This window comes from Chrysemys picta, chromosome 22 (assembly GCF_011386835.1).
Source record: "Chrysemys picta bellii isolate R12L10 chromosome 22, ASM1138683v2, whole genome shotgun sequence".
In the NCBI taxonomy this organism is placed as follows: Eukaryota; Metazoa; Chordata; order Testudines; family Emydidae; genus Chrysemys; species Chrysemys picta.
In genome coordinates this window covers 5,085,081-5,101,698 of record NC_088812.1, presented here as the reverse complement: position 1 = coordinate 5,101,698, position 16,618 = coordinate 5,085,081, and the positions used below count along the sequence as shown (strand labels likewise).

Here is a 16,618-nt window from a genome sequence, read left to right as displayed (position 1 = left end):
CGTTCACGCCTAGGGAGTCATGCAGAACTGACGGAAACAAACCTGGCCAGATGCTGGGTGGGGACTCAGACGAGCTGGAATCTTGGCTCCCATTCCAGGCCCTGGAGAGGCGTGTCCACTAGTGGGCACAGACTCTTCTGTATGCTCAGACCCAAGCTTGGCTCCTTCATCTTCATCCTCGTCCCCAATTTGTCCCTGTCCCAGTGCTGTCTCTTCCCATCTCTGGCTCTTGTCCTTGTCCTAATCAGAATGCCTCAGGTGTCTCATCCCAGTCCCGGTCTCCTTTCCCAGCCAGTCCCAGTTCCCCTGCATCTCGGCTCCTCATTCCATTTGTCTCTCTCCTCCCCTCTTAGTTTCCAGCTGTGCCCACTGCCAGCCCCCCAACATTCCCCAGTCCCACTGAGTCCCAGTTTCAGTGTCCCTCCCCAGACACTTAGTCCAATCTCATTGTTGTTCCCCCAGACCAGCCCCTTGACCCAGTCTCTTTATCTGGCCAGTCCCATCTTCCCCCTGCACCCTGTTGCCTGGACAGATCTGTCTCCCCACCCTACTTCCACACACTAGTTTCCATGCCCAGTTCCATCCCACACTCGCACCTGCTTGGCTACCCTCTATTGATGGAAGTGTAGACGTACCCTTAATCATTGCAGCATGCTCACCGGTCAGTAGAGTGCACTAATCCATAACTTTTCTGGCAAGTGCAAGAGCTGGTCCAATGGCATTAGAGCAACCTACATTACACTCAACACATTACAGAGTTCCCTCCCACTTAGCTGCGCTCCAGAGCCAATACTCACCGATGCATTTCACTGTTGGATCAGTGAAGTGTTCCTCCCCAGAACTAGATGCAAACCCGCGATTGCAGGTGCATTGGTAGCCTCCGGAAATGTTTTCACAGGTTGCAAAAGGAGGACAAGTAGACAATTTCCGACACCTGTCAACTGTGAAAGGAACAATGTCATTGAAAGAGAACAACGGATAACCCTTTTTACCTTTTGTTTGACTTCTTCAGTGTAGTTCATGCAGGAAGGGAGAAATTCTGGGCCTAAAAGAGCAGAGGTGGGAGGACCAAGGCATCTGGCCACTCTTCTCGAGACATCAGGCAAAGGATCAAGAAAAGGCCTCCATCCCCTCTCCCCTGAAGCCAGAGAAACAGGAGGACGTGGGAAGGGTAGCTGTGTCACCCTGTACCCCGTATTCACCACTTTTATATGGCTATGATCTATTTTGTACAAAATATGCCCTGTGAGGTATCATTTGGAAACTCATAATCTGATGAATATTATTATCCTGTTGAAATGTGTGTAACAAACACTGCATGTGAAATTATGAGATTTTGCTGTATGATTATTACTAAAATATTTTTAACTACTGTGTAGTACTCATAAGCCAGTTCCTCAGATACAAGAACAGACTGGCATGCCAGCAACATGCTTAAGATTCATCCCCTGGTTAATCAGAGATTGACCAACTGGGGAGTTCTCAACAGGAAATTTACAAAACAGCTGAAAGACAGTTTGATTTTCACATACTGCCTATCGACAGGACCCAGCAAAGGTATTTCCAGCACACAAGAATTGTGGTATAAGAAGCGGGACAAAAGGGCCTGTAACCACCTCTACTGTCTTCCTTATCTCTCTCTGCTTTTAACATCAATGAATACTTGAAAAACATTGAACTAAGAGGATTAGTCTCAGAATGAAAGAGAATCCTGCCCGTGAACTGAGAACTGCCTGCAGCATCTGTTGTGGTGAGAGGGATGTTGGCTACAAATCTTAAGTAGATTGGTAAAGTTTAGGAATTAACTTGAGGTTTTAGTTTTTTGTTTCTTTTGTATCCAATTCTAACTTTTGTGCTTTACCACTAAAAATCTCTCACTCTCTCACTAATAAACGTGTTTTATTGTTTTATCTAAACCAGTGTGTTTGGGAAACCTCGACTTGAGATAACAAAGACTGGGGCATAAACATTAAACTTGGTTGAAATGTTGGACTATCTATGATCTTATAATGCCAGGTGTCGACTGAGCAGTATCAGACGCACATATCTGGGGAGCCCAGGCTGGGAGTGGGGATATGTGGGTGTCGCGGTGTGTCTATCCATGGATGGCTGGAACAACATTCATGTAAACATCTGGGAGTGATTTTGCAGACTAGTATCTGTGCATGAGCAGGCCAGGACTGGCTGGTCTGACAGAAAAGGAGCATTAAAGGAACCCCAGGTTGGGGGGTTAAGGGGACACAGCAGTTCAGGTTGCACCCTGGGGAATTTCACAGTAAGATTGAAGGTTGGGAGTTGGGGGTAGGGAGGTTCTGATCCTGTGGACAGGCTACAGTGAGTTTTAGTCCAGAAACAGACTAATCCTTAGCTAGGGTCGCCATTTTGTCTTAAAATCCAGGTCCACCACCAGCAGCAGCAAGAAATAATTTTGAAGGGATCTAGTTACGTTGCTGTCAGTAAAGATCATGACTCGGGAGCTCAATGCATGGCCATCGTTGCAAGCATAAAGTAACTCCAGAGGCCATGGTGTGAGCGGCCTGGCAAGGGCAAGATTTCCTGCTGAGACACTCGTCCACGCCTAGGGAGTCATGCAGAACTGACGGAACCAAACCTGGCCAGTTGCTGGGTGGGGATGCAGAAGAGCTGGAATCTTGGCTCCCATTCCAGGCTCTGGAGGGGAGTGTCCACTAGTGGGCACAGACTCGTCTGTGTGCTCATACCCAAGCTTGGCTCCTTCAGCCTCAACCCTGCCCACCACTTCTCCCTGTCCCAGAGCTGTCTCTTCCCATCCCCGGCTCTTGTCCCCATCCCAATTGGAACGCCTCAGGTGTCTCATCCCAGTCCTGGTCTCCTTTCCCAGCCAGTCCCAGTCTTCTCCTGCACCCAATCCTCCCCTCCCAGTTCTAGTTTCCTTTCCCAGCCAGTCCCAGTCCCCAGCATCTCGGCTCCTCATTCCATTTGTTCTCTCTCCTCCCCTCTTAGTTTCCATCTGTGCCCACTGCCACCCTGCACCTCAACATTCCCCAGTCCCACTGAGTCCCAGTCCTAGTGTCCGTCCCCAGATACTTAGGCCAATCTCACTGTTGTTCCCCCAGACCAGCTCCTTGACCCAGTCTCTTTATCCGGCCAGTCCCATCTTATCCTGCACCCTGATGCCTGGACACATCCGTCTCCCCACCCTACTTCCACACACTGGTTTCCAGGCCCGTTCCATCCCACCACTCGCATCTGCTTGGCTACCCTCTATTGTTAGCATGCTAGCTCGATGGAAGTGTAGATGTGCCCTTAATTACTGCAGCATGCTCACCCGTCAGTGGAGTGCACTGATCCATAACTTTTCTGGCAAGTGCAAGAGTTGGTCCCAATGGCACTAGAGCAACCTACATTACACTCGCCCCATTACAGAGCTCCCATTCACTTAGCTGGGCTCCGGAGCTGATACTCACCAACGCACTTCACTGTTGGATCAGTGAAGTGTTGTTCCCCAGAAGTAGATGCAAACCCGCGTTTGCAGGTGCAGTGGTAGCCTCCGGGGATGTTTTCACAGGATGAAAAAGCAGGACAAGTAGACAAATCCTGACATCTGTCGACTGTGAAAGCAAGAAGGAACTTTGTGGTTTAAAGAGAACAATGGATACACTTTGCACCTTTTGCTTGATTTCTTCAACGTGGTTCACATTCATTCATTAACCTTGTTAACCATGCAAGCAGGGAGAAAGAGTGGGCCTAACACAGCATGTGGCTGAGGTGGGAGGACCAAGGCAGCTGGCCTCTCTTCTCGAGACATCAGGCAAAGGATCAAGAAAAGGCCTCCATCCCTCTCCCCTGAAGTCACGAAAAACAGGAGGACATGGGAAGAGTAGGTGTGACACCCTGTAGCCCATATTCACCACTTTTATAAGCCTATGATCTATTTTGTACAAAGTATGCCCTGTGAGGTATCATTTGGAAACTCATAATCTGATGGATATTATTATATTCTTGAAATGTGTGTAACAAACACTGCATGTGAAATTATGAGATATTGCTGTAGGATTATTACTGAACTATGTCGTAATTTCTGCGTAGTCCTCATAAGCCAGTTCCTCAGAGACAAGGACACACTGGCATGACAGCAACATACTAAAGAGTCATCCCCTGGTTAATGGGAGATTCACCAACTGGGAAGTTCTCAACAGGAAATTTACAAATCAGCTGAAAGACAGTTTGGTGCTCACATACTGCCTCCCCACAGCACCCAGCAAGGGTATTTCCAGCACACAAGAATTGGGGTATAAGAAGCGGGACAAAAATGCCTGTACCCACCTCTCCTGTGTACCTTATCTCTGTCTCTTCATAACATCAGTGAATCTTTGAAAAACACTGAACTATGAGGAGTGGTCCCAGAATGGAAGGAAATCCAGCCTGTGAACTGAGAACTGCCTGCAGCATCTGGTGCGGTGAGAGGGATGTTGGCTTCAAATCTTATTTAGCTCGGTAACGTTTAGAAATTAACTTGAGGTTTTAGTTTTTTATTTCATTTGTAACCAATTCTGACTTTTGTACCTTACCACTAAAAATCTCTCACTCTCTCATTAATAAACATCTTTTATTGCTTTATCTAAACCAGTGTGTTTGGGAAACCTCTACTTGAGGTAACAAAGGCTGGGGCTTAACATTACCCTTTGTTGGAATGTCGGACTATCTGTCCTCTTATAATGTCAAGGCTCTACTGAGCAGTATCAGATGCACATTTCGGGGGAGCCCAGGCTGGGAGTGGGGATATGTGGGTGTCGCGCTGTATCTATTCATGAATGGCTGGGACAGCATTCATACAAACATCTGGGAGTGATTTTGCAGGCTAGTATCTGTGCATGAGCAGGCCAGGAGTCGCTGGTCTGACAGTAAAGCAGCATAAAAGGGACCCCAGGTTGGGGGGTTAAGGGAACACAGAAGTTCAGGTTGCACCCTGGGGAATTTCACAGTAGGAATATGAAGGATGAGAGTTGGGGGTAGGAAGGTTCTGATCCTGTGGACAGGCTACAGTGAGGATTTGTCCAGAAACAGACTAATCCCCCGCTAGGGTCGCCATTTTGCCTTAAAATCCATGTCCACCACCAGCACCAGCAAGAAATAATTTTGAAGGGTTCTAGTTACGTTGCTGTCAGTAAAGATCTTGACTCCAGAGCTCAATGCATGGCCATCGTTGCAAGCATAAAGTAACTCCAAAGGTCATGGTGTGAGTGGCCTGGCAAGGGCAAGATTTCCTGCTGAGACACTCATCCACGCCTAGGGAGTCATGCAGAACTGACGGAACCAAACCTGGCCAGATGCTGGGTGGGGACTCAGAAGAGCTGGAATCCTGGCTCCCATTCCAGGCTCTGGAGGGGAGTGTCCACTAGTGGGCACAGACTCGTCTGTGTGCTCATACACAAACTTGACTCCTTCAGCCTTGTCCCCACACAATCACAACTTGTCCCTGTCCCAGAGCAGTTTCTTCCAATCCCTGGCTCTTGACCCACTCCCAATCAGAATGCCTCACGTGTCTCATTCCGGTCCCAGTCTCCTTTCCCAGCCAGTCCCAGTCTACACCTGCACCAAATCCTCCCCTCCCAGTCCTGGTCTCCTTACCCAGCCAGTCCCAGTTCCCCTGCATCCTGGTTCCTCATTCCATTTGGCTCCTTCAGCCTCATCCCTCCCCTCCACTTCTCCCTGTCCCAGTGCTGTTTCTTCCCATATCCGGCTCTTGTCCCGGTCCCAACTGGAACGCCTCAGGTGTCTCATCCTAGTCCCGGTCTCCTTTCCCAGCCAGTCCCAGTTCCCCGGCATCTCGGCTCCTCATTCCATTTGTCTCTCTCCTCCGCTATTAGTTTCCAGCTGTGACCACTGCTAGACCCCCAAAATTCCCCAGTCCCACTGAGTCCCAGTCCCAGTGTCCCTCCCCAGATACTTAGTCCAATCTCATTGTTGTTCCCCCAGACCAGCTCCTTGACCCAGTCTCTTTATCCGGCCAGTCCCATTTTCTCCCTGCCCTATGTTGCCTGGACAGATCTGTCTCCCCACCCTACTTCCACACACTGGTTTCCAGGCCCAGTTCCATCCTACCACTTCCACCTGCTTCGTTACCCTCTATTGTTAGCATGCTAGCTCGATGGAAATGTAGAGATACCCTTAATCACTGCAGCATGCTCACCAGTCAGTGGAGTGCACTGATCCATAACTTTTCTGGCAAGTGGAAGAGTTGGTCCCAATGGCATTACAGCAACACCCATAGCTCTTGCCCCATTACAGAGTTCCCGCTCACTTAGTTGGGCTCCGGAGCTGATACTCACTGACGCATTTCACTGTTGGATCAGTGAAGTGTTCCTCCCCAGAACTGGATGCCAACCCGGGATTGCAAGTGCATTGGTAGCCTCCAGGGACGTTTTTACAGGTTGCAAAAGGAGGACAAGTAGCCAAATTCCGACACCTGTCAACTGTGAAAGGAAGAAGGAAACATGTCATTGACAGAGAGCAACACATAAACCTTTGAGCCTTTTGTTTGACTTCTTCAGTATGGTTCACATTCATTCATTACCCTTGTTAACAATGTAGGAAGGGAGAAAGTGTGGGCCTAACAGAGAAGGTGGCTGAGGTGGGATGACCAAGGCAGCTGGCCACTCTTCTCTGGACATCAGGCAAGGATCAAGACTATCTATGATCTTATAATGTCCAGGGTCTACTGAGCAGTATTAGACACACATTTTTGGGGAGCCAAGGATGGGAATGGGGATATGTGGGTGTCACGGTCTATCTATCCACGAATGGCTGGGACAGCATTCATGTAAACATCTGGGAGTGATTTTGCAGACTAGTATCTGTGCATGAGCAGGCCAGGACTGGCTGGTCTGACAGAAAAGGAGCATAAAAGGAACCCCAGGTTGGGGGGTTAAGGGGACACAGCAGTTCAGGTTGCACCCTGGGGAATTTCACAGTAAGATTGAAGGATGGTGGTTGGGAGGTTCTGATCCTGTGGACAGGCTACAGTGAGTTTTAGTCCAGAAAGAGATTAATCCCCCGCTAGGGTCGCCATTTTGTCTTATAAGCCATGTCCACCACCAGCAGCAACAAGAAATAATTTTGAAGGGTTCTGGTTACGTTGCTGTCAGTAAAGATCTTGACTCCGGAGCTCAATGCATGGCCATCGTTGCAAACATAAAAGTAACTCCAAAGGTCATGGTGTGAGTGGCCTGGCAAGGGCAAGATTTCCTGCTGAGACACTCGTCCACGCCTAGGGAGTCATGCAGAAATGAGGGAACCAAACCTGGCCAGATGCTGGGTGGGGACTCAGAAGAGCTGGAATCTTGGCTCCCATTCCAGGCTCTGGAGGGGAGTGTACACTAGTGGGCACAGACTCGTCTGCCTGCTCTTACCCAAGCTTGCTTCCTTCAGCCTCATCCCTCCCCACCACTTCTCCCTGTCCCAGAGCTGTCTCTTCCCATCCCCGGGTCTTGTCCCCGTCCCAATCAGAACTCCTCAGGTGTCTCATCCTAGTCCCGGTCTCCTTTCCCAGTCAGTCCCAGTTCCCCGGCATCTCGGCTCCTCATTCCATTTGTCTCTCTCCTCCCCTCTTAGTTTCCACCTGTGCCCACTGCCAGCCCCCCAACATTCCCCAGTCCCACTGAGTCCCAGTCCCAGTGTCCCTCCCCAGATACTTAGTCCAATCTCACTGCTGTTCCCCCAGACCAGCTCCTTGACCCAGTCTCTTTATCTGCCCAGTCCCACCTTCTCCCTGCATCCTGTTGCCTGGACAGATCCGTTTCCCCAATCTACTTCCACACACTGGTTTCCAGTCCCAGTTCCATCCCACCACTTCCAGATGCTTGTTTCCCTCTATTGTTAGCATGCTAGCTCGATGGAAGTATAGACATACCCTTAATCACTGCAGCATGCTCGCCAGTCAGTGGAGTGCACTGATACATAACTTTTCTGGCAACTGCAGGAGCTGGTCCCAATGGCATTACAGCAACCCCCATTACTCTCGCTCCATTACAGAGTTCCCTCTCACTTAGCTGGGCTCCGGAGCTGATACTCACCGACGCACATCACTGTTGGATCAGTGAAGTGTTGCTCCCCAGAAGTAGATGCAAACCCGCGTTTGCAGGTGCAGTGGTAGCCCCCAGGAACGTTTTCACATTTTGCAAACGCAGGACAAGTAAATGAATCCTGACATCTGTCGACTGTGAAAGCAAGAAAGAACTATGTGGTTTAAAGAGAGCAGAGGATAACTCTTTGCACCTTTTGCTTGACTTCTTCTACGTGGTTCACATTCATTCATTAACCTTGTTAACATTCAGCGAGGGAGAAAGTGTGGCCATGACAGAGGAGGTGGCTGAGGTGGGAGGACCAAGGCATCTGGCCACTCTTCTCAAGACATCAGGCAAAGGATCAAGAAAAGGCCTCCATCCCTCTCCCCTGAAGCCAGTGAAACAGGAGGACATGGGAAGGGTAGCTGTGAGACCCTGTAGCCCATAGTCACCACTTTATATGGCTATGATCAATTTTGTACAAAGTATGTCCTGTGTGGTACCATTTGGAAACTCATAATCTGATGAATATTAGTATCTTCTTGAAAAGTGTGTAACAAACACTGCATGTGAAATTATGAGATTTTCCTGTGTGATTATTACTAAAATATTTTTTAACTACTGTGTAGTCCTCATAAGCCAGTTCCTCAGAGACAAGAACACACTGGCATGCCAGAAACATGCTAAAGAGTCATCCCCTGGTTAATGGGAGATTCACCAACTGGGGAGTTCTCAACAGGAAATGTACAAATCAGCTGAAAGACAGTTTGGTGCTCACATACTGCCTCCCCACAGGACCCAGCAAGGGTATTTCCAGCACCCAAGGATTGGCATGTAAAGAGGGGGCAAAAATGCCTGAACCCACCTCTCCTGTCTACCTTATCTCTCTCTGCTTATAACATCAATGAATCCTTGAAAAACACTGAACTAAGGGGAGTGGTCCCAGAATGGAAGGAAATCCAGCCTCTTTACTGAGAACTGACTGCAGCATCTGGTGTGGTGAGAAGGATGTTGGCTTCAAATCTTATTCAGTTTGGTCAAGTTTAGAAATTAGCTTGAGATTTTATCTTTTTATTTCATTTGTAACCAATTCTGACTTTTGAGCCTTTCCAGTTAAAATCTCGCTCTCTCTCTCTCTCATTAATAAACATATTTTATTGTTTTATTTAAACCATTTTATTTCATTGAAGTGTTTGGGAAACCTCTACTGGAGATAACAAAGGCTGGGGCATAAACATTACCCTTTGTTGGAAGGTCAGACTATCTATGAGCTTATACTGTCCAAGAGTCTACTGAGGAGTATAAGACGCACATTTCTGGGGAGGCAAGGCTGGAAGGATACACCCGGGTTCGGATCTGGAGGATTTTGTCCCTGTTTCTTGGCATCAACTTACCATTGCTGGTGAAACATTGAGTCCCCTTGAAGCAGACGAGCCAGCAAAAGCCTGAAAGAGGAGAAACAACCAAGGATGTTCTTACTGCACTGGGTTTTAGTGCTGTTACCCTGTAGGAGGCTGTGTGGCCTAGTGGATAGAGCAGCAGGCTGGGAGATCAGGGTGTTTATCCTGGCTCAATCACTGACCTGCCAATTGACCTTGGACACGTCCTTACCCCCTCAGTTTCCCCTTGGTCCATCTTTTCTATTTAAACTGTAAGGTGAGCATTGTGTCCATAGAGCGCCTAGCACAGAAAGGCCCTGATACCGATGGAGATGCCCAAGTATGTCTGGAATATAATCTATAGATAATAAAAGCAATTTTGGGGGATTTTCAGTGGGCCAAACCCTCCTCTTTGGGAGGATGGGGACCTGTAAAACAGTAGGGTTGGAAGGATTCAATTTTTATTGGTAGATGTTGGTAAACGTCAATTTCGCCATACACACGGAAACCCATGAAAAAATATTTCCATCAATAACTATTGAAATTGACCAATAGGAAAAATAAGAAAAATGCTGCTTGAGAACTTATTACGGTTTGATTTCAGGATCTTTACTTTATATATTGTGACTTGATATTGACATTTTCTGTTTTAACAATTACAAGGTCTACTGTCATTAAACAAATATTGTCTGACTTCCCCCATGGTCTGACCCCCTCCATAGTTTCCCACAACCAAGAAAATTTAAATTGAAAAAAAAAAACCCAGTGTGGCTCTATTTAGCAGAGCTAGAGCGACTGATGAGCTGGCCTCAGTCGTTAAACCCAAAGGGAGTTTTGTCTGTGTGAGGACACTCAAGGTTTGTCTCGTTCCCACGCCTACACTGTAAGAGAGTGACTCACTTCTCCTATTACCCAATGTCCCCACTGCACATTTATCAGATCAGCTCAGAACACAGTTTGAAAGCCACTTCCTTGTAACCTGCTGCCGCAGTCCTGCTGTGAATCAACTGACCCTCTGCTACCTTCATTGACAGCTGAGCCTCAGAAACGCGCTTTGGATGCCACCATCAGAAACCGAACTCCTCAGCAAAAACCCCTCTGGAGCTGGGAACGCAGGAGGAAATCTCAGAAGTTTATTTCTGTTCCCTGCACTGCAGCAGCCCCGGAGAATGGCTACTTGATACTTCCTCTCCACACTCAGCTGGAACTAAGAACTGCCGAGGCACATGGTGATGATTTAAAAACAAAGGGACCAAACCTTTTGGGATCAAAAATATTTTCAGCTTATTTTTCCCCCAACGGATCCAGCAGTTTACAATAGAACAACAGGAATGCCAGGCACAGGAGAAGCAGAGGTGCTCACAACCCTTGCCAGTGGGCTTTTCCCAACTCTCACCGCTTTGGGTTTCCCCTCCAGCACGTTGCAGCCCATTCCATGAGGTACTTTCCCTTGTGGATCCGAGATGGCTGGACGTTAGAGGAAGGAGGATCTGGAACAGTTTCCCAATAGGACTAGTGGTGGGAAATAACCCGACTAGTCTGAAGATGGAATTCGCCCCATTCATATAATTCTGGTCTATGATGGGACCATGTACAACAGCAGGTGCCTGGATTCAGTGACCCAGATGGTCCCATGTCCTAAGGAAGTTTTACTGACTAAATCCTCCAATTGTTATATGGCTTCTCTGAGTTGCATCGTGAGTTACACAGCGGTTCTCAAACTTGCCAGACCACTGCACCCTTTCAGGAGTCTGATTTGTCTTGCATACCCCCAAGTTCACCTCGCTTAAAAACGACTTGCTAACAAAATCAGACATAAAAATACAAAAGTGTCGTAGCAGTGCACGCTGTTACTGACAAATGGCTGACTTTCTCATTGTAATGATATCATTATAAATAAATCAGTTGGAATATAAATACTGTACTTACATTAGGGGATAGTACCTAGAGCAGCATAAACAAGTCATTCTCCGTAGGAAATTTTGGTTTGTACTGACTTCGCTAATGTTTTTTATCTCTCCTGTTGTAAAACTAGGCAAATATCTAAATGAGTTGATGTACCCTGTGGGAAAACTGTGCATACCCCTAGGGACAAGACTTTCAAAGCGTGAACACAGCTCAGCTTGTTTGTGCCCCTCTTGTTATGTCCTCCCACCCCACCACTTCTCTTTATCCTTCTTCTCTCTAGCTAAGGCCCCGATCCTGCAATGTTCACCATATGAGCAGATCCCTACGCCCATTAAAGTCAATCGGACTCCACAGGGGACTCCTGGCAGAATCCGGACCAAAAAGAGCATAATCCCTTCGGGGCGGGAATTGTCTTTTGCTATTTAGCTTTACAGCACCTAATACAATGGGGCTCTGATCTGCCAGGTGCAGCTGTAAGAACATCAGTAACGTATTGATTCACAAGCCATAACGAAGAATTCATAATCGACATGGAACAATAAATAGCAAAGGACTCAGTTTGATAGGTAGCACGTGGACTTGCTTATTAGCCAGTAATGACTAATAATAAATCTATACCAGTCCTAGCCACCAGCATATCCATAGATTTAGAGGCCAGAAGAGATCACTGATGATCTACTTACCTCCTGCATAACACGGGCCAGAGAGCTTCCCTGAATTAATTCCTGCTTCAACTCCAACAGCTGTGGCCGAGCTAGAACTCCGTTTAGAAAAACATCCAGCGATGGAGAATCCACCACAACCCTTGGCAAGTTGTTCCAATGGTTAAAGATCCTGACTGTTAAAAAAAACTGGACATTTGTCCAGTCTAAAGTTGTCTAACTTCAACTTCCAGCCATTGGGTCTTCTTAAGCCTTTGTCAGCTAGATTGAAGAGCCCTCTATTATCAACTTGCTGTTCCCCAGGAAGGTGTTTCTAGACTATGATCACCCCTTAACCTGCTCTTTGATAAGCTACTGGGGTCTCTCACTGTACGGGACGTTTTCCAGTCCTCTAACCATTCTCGTAGCTCTTCTCTGAACCGTTTCCTTTTATCGACATTCTCCTTGAACTGTGGGCACCAGGACTGGACACAGGATTCCAGCTGCTGTTGCACCAGGACCAAATACAGAGGTAAAATAACCTTTCTGCTCCTACTCGATATCCCCCTGTTTATATATTGAAGGATCATGTCAGCCCCGGTTGACTATAGGACTGCCCTGGGAGCTTGTGTTCAGCTCATTATCCACCATGACTTCAAGTCTTCTTCAGAGTCACTGCTTCCCAGGAGAGAGTCCCCCACCTGTAAATACATCCTAGACCTAACATTTGGCCATACTGAGGCACAGAGTGTTTGCATCTAGCTCACCTAAGGATCCAGCTCACTCTGTATCAGTAATCTGTCCTCTTCATTATTTACTGCTCCCCCACTCTGTGCGTCTTCTACAAACCGCTGAACATGAGCTCCCAGTGTGACACTGTGGCCGAAAGAGCTAATGCAATCCAGGGATGCATGAACAGGGGAATCTCGAGTAGGAGCAGAGAGGTTATTTTAGCTGGGTACCTGGCATTGGTGAACCGCTGCTGGAATTCTGTCTCCAGTCCCAGTGCCCACAGTTCGAGAAGGGTGGTGATAAATGGGAGAGGGGTCAAAAAGAGCCAGGAGAATTGGAGGATTGGGGCACATGTGTAGGTGAAATATTCAAAGAGCTCAATCTATTTAGCTTAACGAAGAGAAGGTTAAGGGGTGACTTAATTACGGTTTTAAACGTCTACACAAATATTTGGCTTTTTAATTTAGCAGAGATAGGTGTAACACAATCCAATGGCCGGAAGTTGAAACTAGACAAATTCAGCCTGGAAAGAAGGCATACATTTTTGGCAGTAAGGGTAATTTACCATTAGAACAATTTACCAAGGGTGATGGTTGATTTCCCATCCCTGACGATTTTAAAATCAGGGATGGATGTGTTTCTAACAGATCGGCCCTAGGAATTATTTTGGGGGCCATAGTTCTCTGGTCTATGTAGACAGGACGTCAGACTAGATGCTCACACTAGTCCTATCTGGCCTTCGAATTGGTGGTTTATTAACTTTATCAGTGATGATTTTATGTTTTCTTCCAGGTCATTGATCAAATGAGTGTTAATTTCAAGAGTCAAAGATCTGGCCTGAATGCCCATCAGTGAAGGGCCCAACACAATTATTATGGCAGCAGCCAGCCATGGACCCTTGTGCTAGGTGCTGTACAAACAGAGAACAAAGAGAGATTTCCTGCTCCAGGGAGCTTAAGCTAAGATTATTATTTTTTGCAATCTCCCCATTGGAAGAAAATAACCCAATTCCTTTCAAACTTACCCAGAAGGTGGGAGATGAGCTGCTTCATGGTGGCCACTGCCTTCTGCAACCAGGCAAGAAAACCGCATCTACTTTATCCTGTTGTGATCTTCCTCAGAGGAAGTTTGCTGACTAACACAGTTTTTACTGGTTTTTTTTATCACAGTTCCTTATCTCAGCTGTGTCTCTCTTCGGACGGATACACCCCCAGCCCACGATGGCCTCTAAGCATCTAGCTAACATTTGTTATGAGGGTAAACCTACTTCCAGTGGTGCTGGAACGAGGGGTGCTGCCACGCCCCTCAAGTTGATGTAATAATAACAAACACCAAATACATGGTTTCCATCAACAGCACCCCCCTCCCACTATCAAAATTGTTCCAGCCCCCCCACCTACCTCCAGCAATCTACAGGAAGGAAAGTAACAGGGGAAACTGTGCTCTTTGCTTTTCATAGTAGTGGGATGTGAAGGCTTTAAATAACCTCATGGATGGTTCCTGGGAACCACATGTGACATTCTACAGCTTGGGGGAACGTCCTGTAACCCCTATAGTCCTCATTTTTATATAATCGTGATCTTACATATAAAGCAGGCCTTGTAAGGTGTCAGGGGAAAGGTTACGCTCTGCTGAAAGTCATTTCTCTATCCATATATGTATAGCATTACTGCACATGAAGTTATGAGAATTGTGTGCACGAAAACATGCTGTAAGTTGGGGAATCAGCCAGATATTCGCTCCCCAGAGTCAACAGCAAGGAAAGTAACCAACACCCGGGCGGGTGTCAAACAACCATCAACAGCCATTGTCCAGCAAGGGAGCCACAATGCAATGACTCACCTGCATAAGGCCACACATGGGGAACTGCTCACCCCTGCCTGGAGACTCAGCAGTGCCCCCCAGACATGCCTGGACTTGTGCTCCCCAAGCACATGGGACGGAGGGTATAAAACGGAACCCAGTGGCCACGTGCTGGGCCTTTCTCCCTCACCCACCTATGCTGCAAGCAACAAGGACACTCTGAAGACTCCAACTGAGGGGAGTGGCCCAGATTTCAAGGGTGAAATCTGTGTCCTATGAACTGTAATATCCAGCGGGGTGAGAAAAACTGCTGAATCTAGATGTTGCCCAGTCTAACAGGGTCGAGCATTTAGACTGTGGGCTTATATTTTATTTTGGTAACCAACTCTGGTAACTTTTGCCTTTCCTGCTGGAGTAGGAAGTTGTTCTGGGGCTCGGGGCTGACTGTACAGCTTATAGAAAGGGAAACACAGACTCTGTGCCCCGTCTCGATTTCATGCCATCCCTTTAGGCCACTCTAGCAGAATAAAGCGGGCAGAAATGGCCACCCTTTGTAAACGTCCCATGGGCAGGGGGCCTCGCTAGCTGGCATAGAGGCCCCGCATCCCCCTGCTCCCGGAGTGGAGGGCAAATCAGGGGCATGACCAGAGTCCTGCACTACATCTCTTCCCTGCTCCCCAGGAGGCTATAGGTTGCAGCATAAGTTAGAATAGCCTTGAGGCTGCTCTAATTTACACCAAGGGCTGGGCACAGCCCTGAATGACCCCAGAATAGAGGGAACACAACATTTCTTCTAACTTAGCTGCTGCAGGGTCTCTCCCTACAAGGCCTCCTCTGCTATGGAATGAGTCTCACTTCTGGATATGTCTGAAGTAGAGGTCATGGGGCGCAACTGGGCCAGCCAGACAGGGCTCTAGCACCTGACTGACAGCGTTCCTGGCACTGCCCTAGGCACTGTGGTCGCAGCACTACGCCTCAGAGGACCTGAGATAACGCATCACAGCTGATCTCGTGCTCTGCTGCTAGGGGACAGCCGTGGAGACCATGAACCCTGGCGGGGAGAACAATGGGGAGTTGTGGGGGGGAAGAGAAGAGGCCACATACTATGAATCCCCATCCACCCAGCACTGCGAGGGTTAACACAGCATGCAGCACCAATCTCTCTGCTTTTCCCTGCAGCTGCTGCTGCCTTATCTCCCTGCCAGAGCTCAGTTCCCCTCCTTGGTTTCTTGCAGCAGCCTCTTGACATCGCCCTGGTGCAGGATGGTGACACTTCTTGTGAAAGAAACTTCCCCTTTGAAGTTCCAGAGTGCCCAGAGCTGCCCTGCAGGCCCATGCCCCCAAAATAGGAAACACCCAGGGGACCCTCGTGGTGGCTAAGGATATACCTACATTGCAACCAGGAGGTGTGACCATTGCACTTCTAGACATGTCTGAGCCGATGGTTGAGTCGTACCGGAACGCTCCGGCACTTCCCTGGCATCTTGCGATACTTCCAGTACTTGCATTCCAGCGCGGCTCAAGCCCTGCATCACCCCCTGATCTGAGCTAGCTCAGCATCATGGGGCCAGGAATGAAAGTTTGCATATGAGTGAGCAGGAGGATCCGGGCCAGGCAGTGGGGGGCCAGCCAAGGCTGGGAACAGAGTGAGGGGGGAAGATACCCAAAGGCTGGGATTGGGAAGGGAGGGGGAGCCAAGCTCGGGGGTAAAGCCAGGCATGGGACTTCTTGGAGCAGGGGGGAGGAGGAGGAACCGGGCTGGGGATTGCTGGGGGGAGCCGGGATGGCAAGGAAAAGCAGCAGGGGGGTTTCTTTGTCTGGCTCAGTGAGCAAGGAGGGAACACGCTAGGGCCTCCTGGGGAGCAGACTGGTGGCCCCGGCGGAGAACAGCTGTTCCGAGCATCCCCACACTGTACCTGCCCCTCTCCCCTCTTCTGCCCATATGCCATGTCCCACTCCCTGCAATCTCTCTCCTAGTCGCCTCTTCACGCCGCCTCCCTCTTCTCTGAAGTTTAAGCCCAGACCCTGAGGATCCCCTTTGGACCAGCACCTTTCCTCTCCTCCCTTCCCCAGGAGGGATGTCATAAATATAAAGGGAAGGGTAACAACC

At 48.4% G+C, this 16,618-nt stretch overlaps 1 protein-coding gene across 5 annotated transcripts in view; it reads right to left on the bottom strand.

The window, feature by feature from the left end:
* Positions 1 to 14,002, bottom strand: part of LOC101942610 (adhesion G protein-coupled receptor E2-like) — a 35,296-nt gene extending 21,294 nt beyond the window's left edge. For 2 of the 5 annotated variants that reach the window (XM_065576290.1, XM_065576291.1), the window contains exons 1-6: positions 13,730 to 13,998; positions 9,440 to 9,490; positions 8,055 to 8,198; positions 6,312 to 6,455; positions 3,447 to 3,590; positions 798 to 941 (exon numbers count right to left, since the gene is read on the bottom strand). In XM_065576290.1, the coding sequence (XP_065432362.1) occupies positions 798 to 941; positions 3,447 to 3,590; positions 6,312 to 6,455; positions 8,055 to 8,198; positions 9,440 to 9,490; positions 13,730 to 13,757 (655 nt within the window). In that variant the 5' untranslated portion in view covers positions 13,758 to 13,998. Of the gene's footprint in view, positions 1 to 797; positions 942 to 3,446; positions 3,591 to 6,311; positions 6,456 to 8,054; positions 8,199 to 9,439; positions 9,491 to 13,729 lie in introns of all 5 variants that reach the window. The other 3 variants (XM_065576292.1, XM_065576293.1, XM_065576294.1) reach the window with 3 other exon arrangements.
* Positions 14,003 to 16,618: the final 2,616 nt, after the last annotated feature.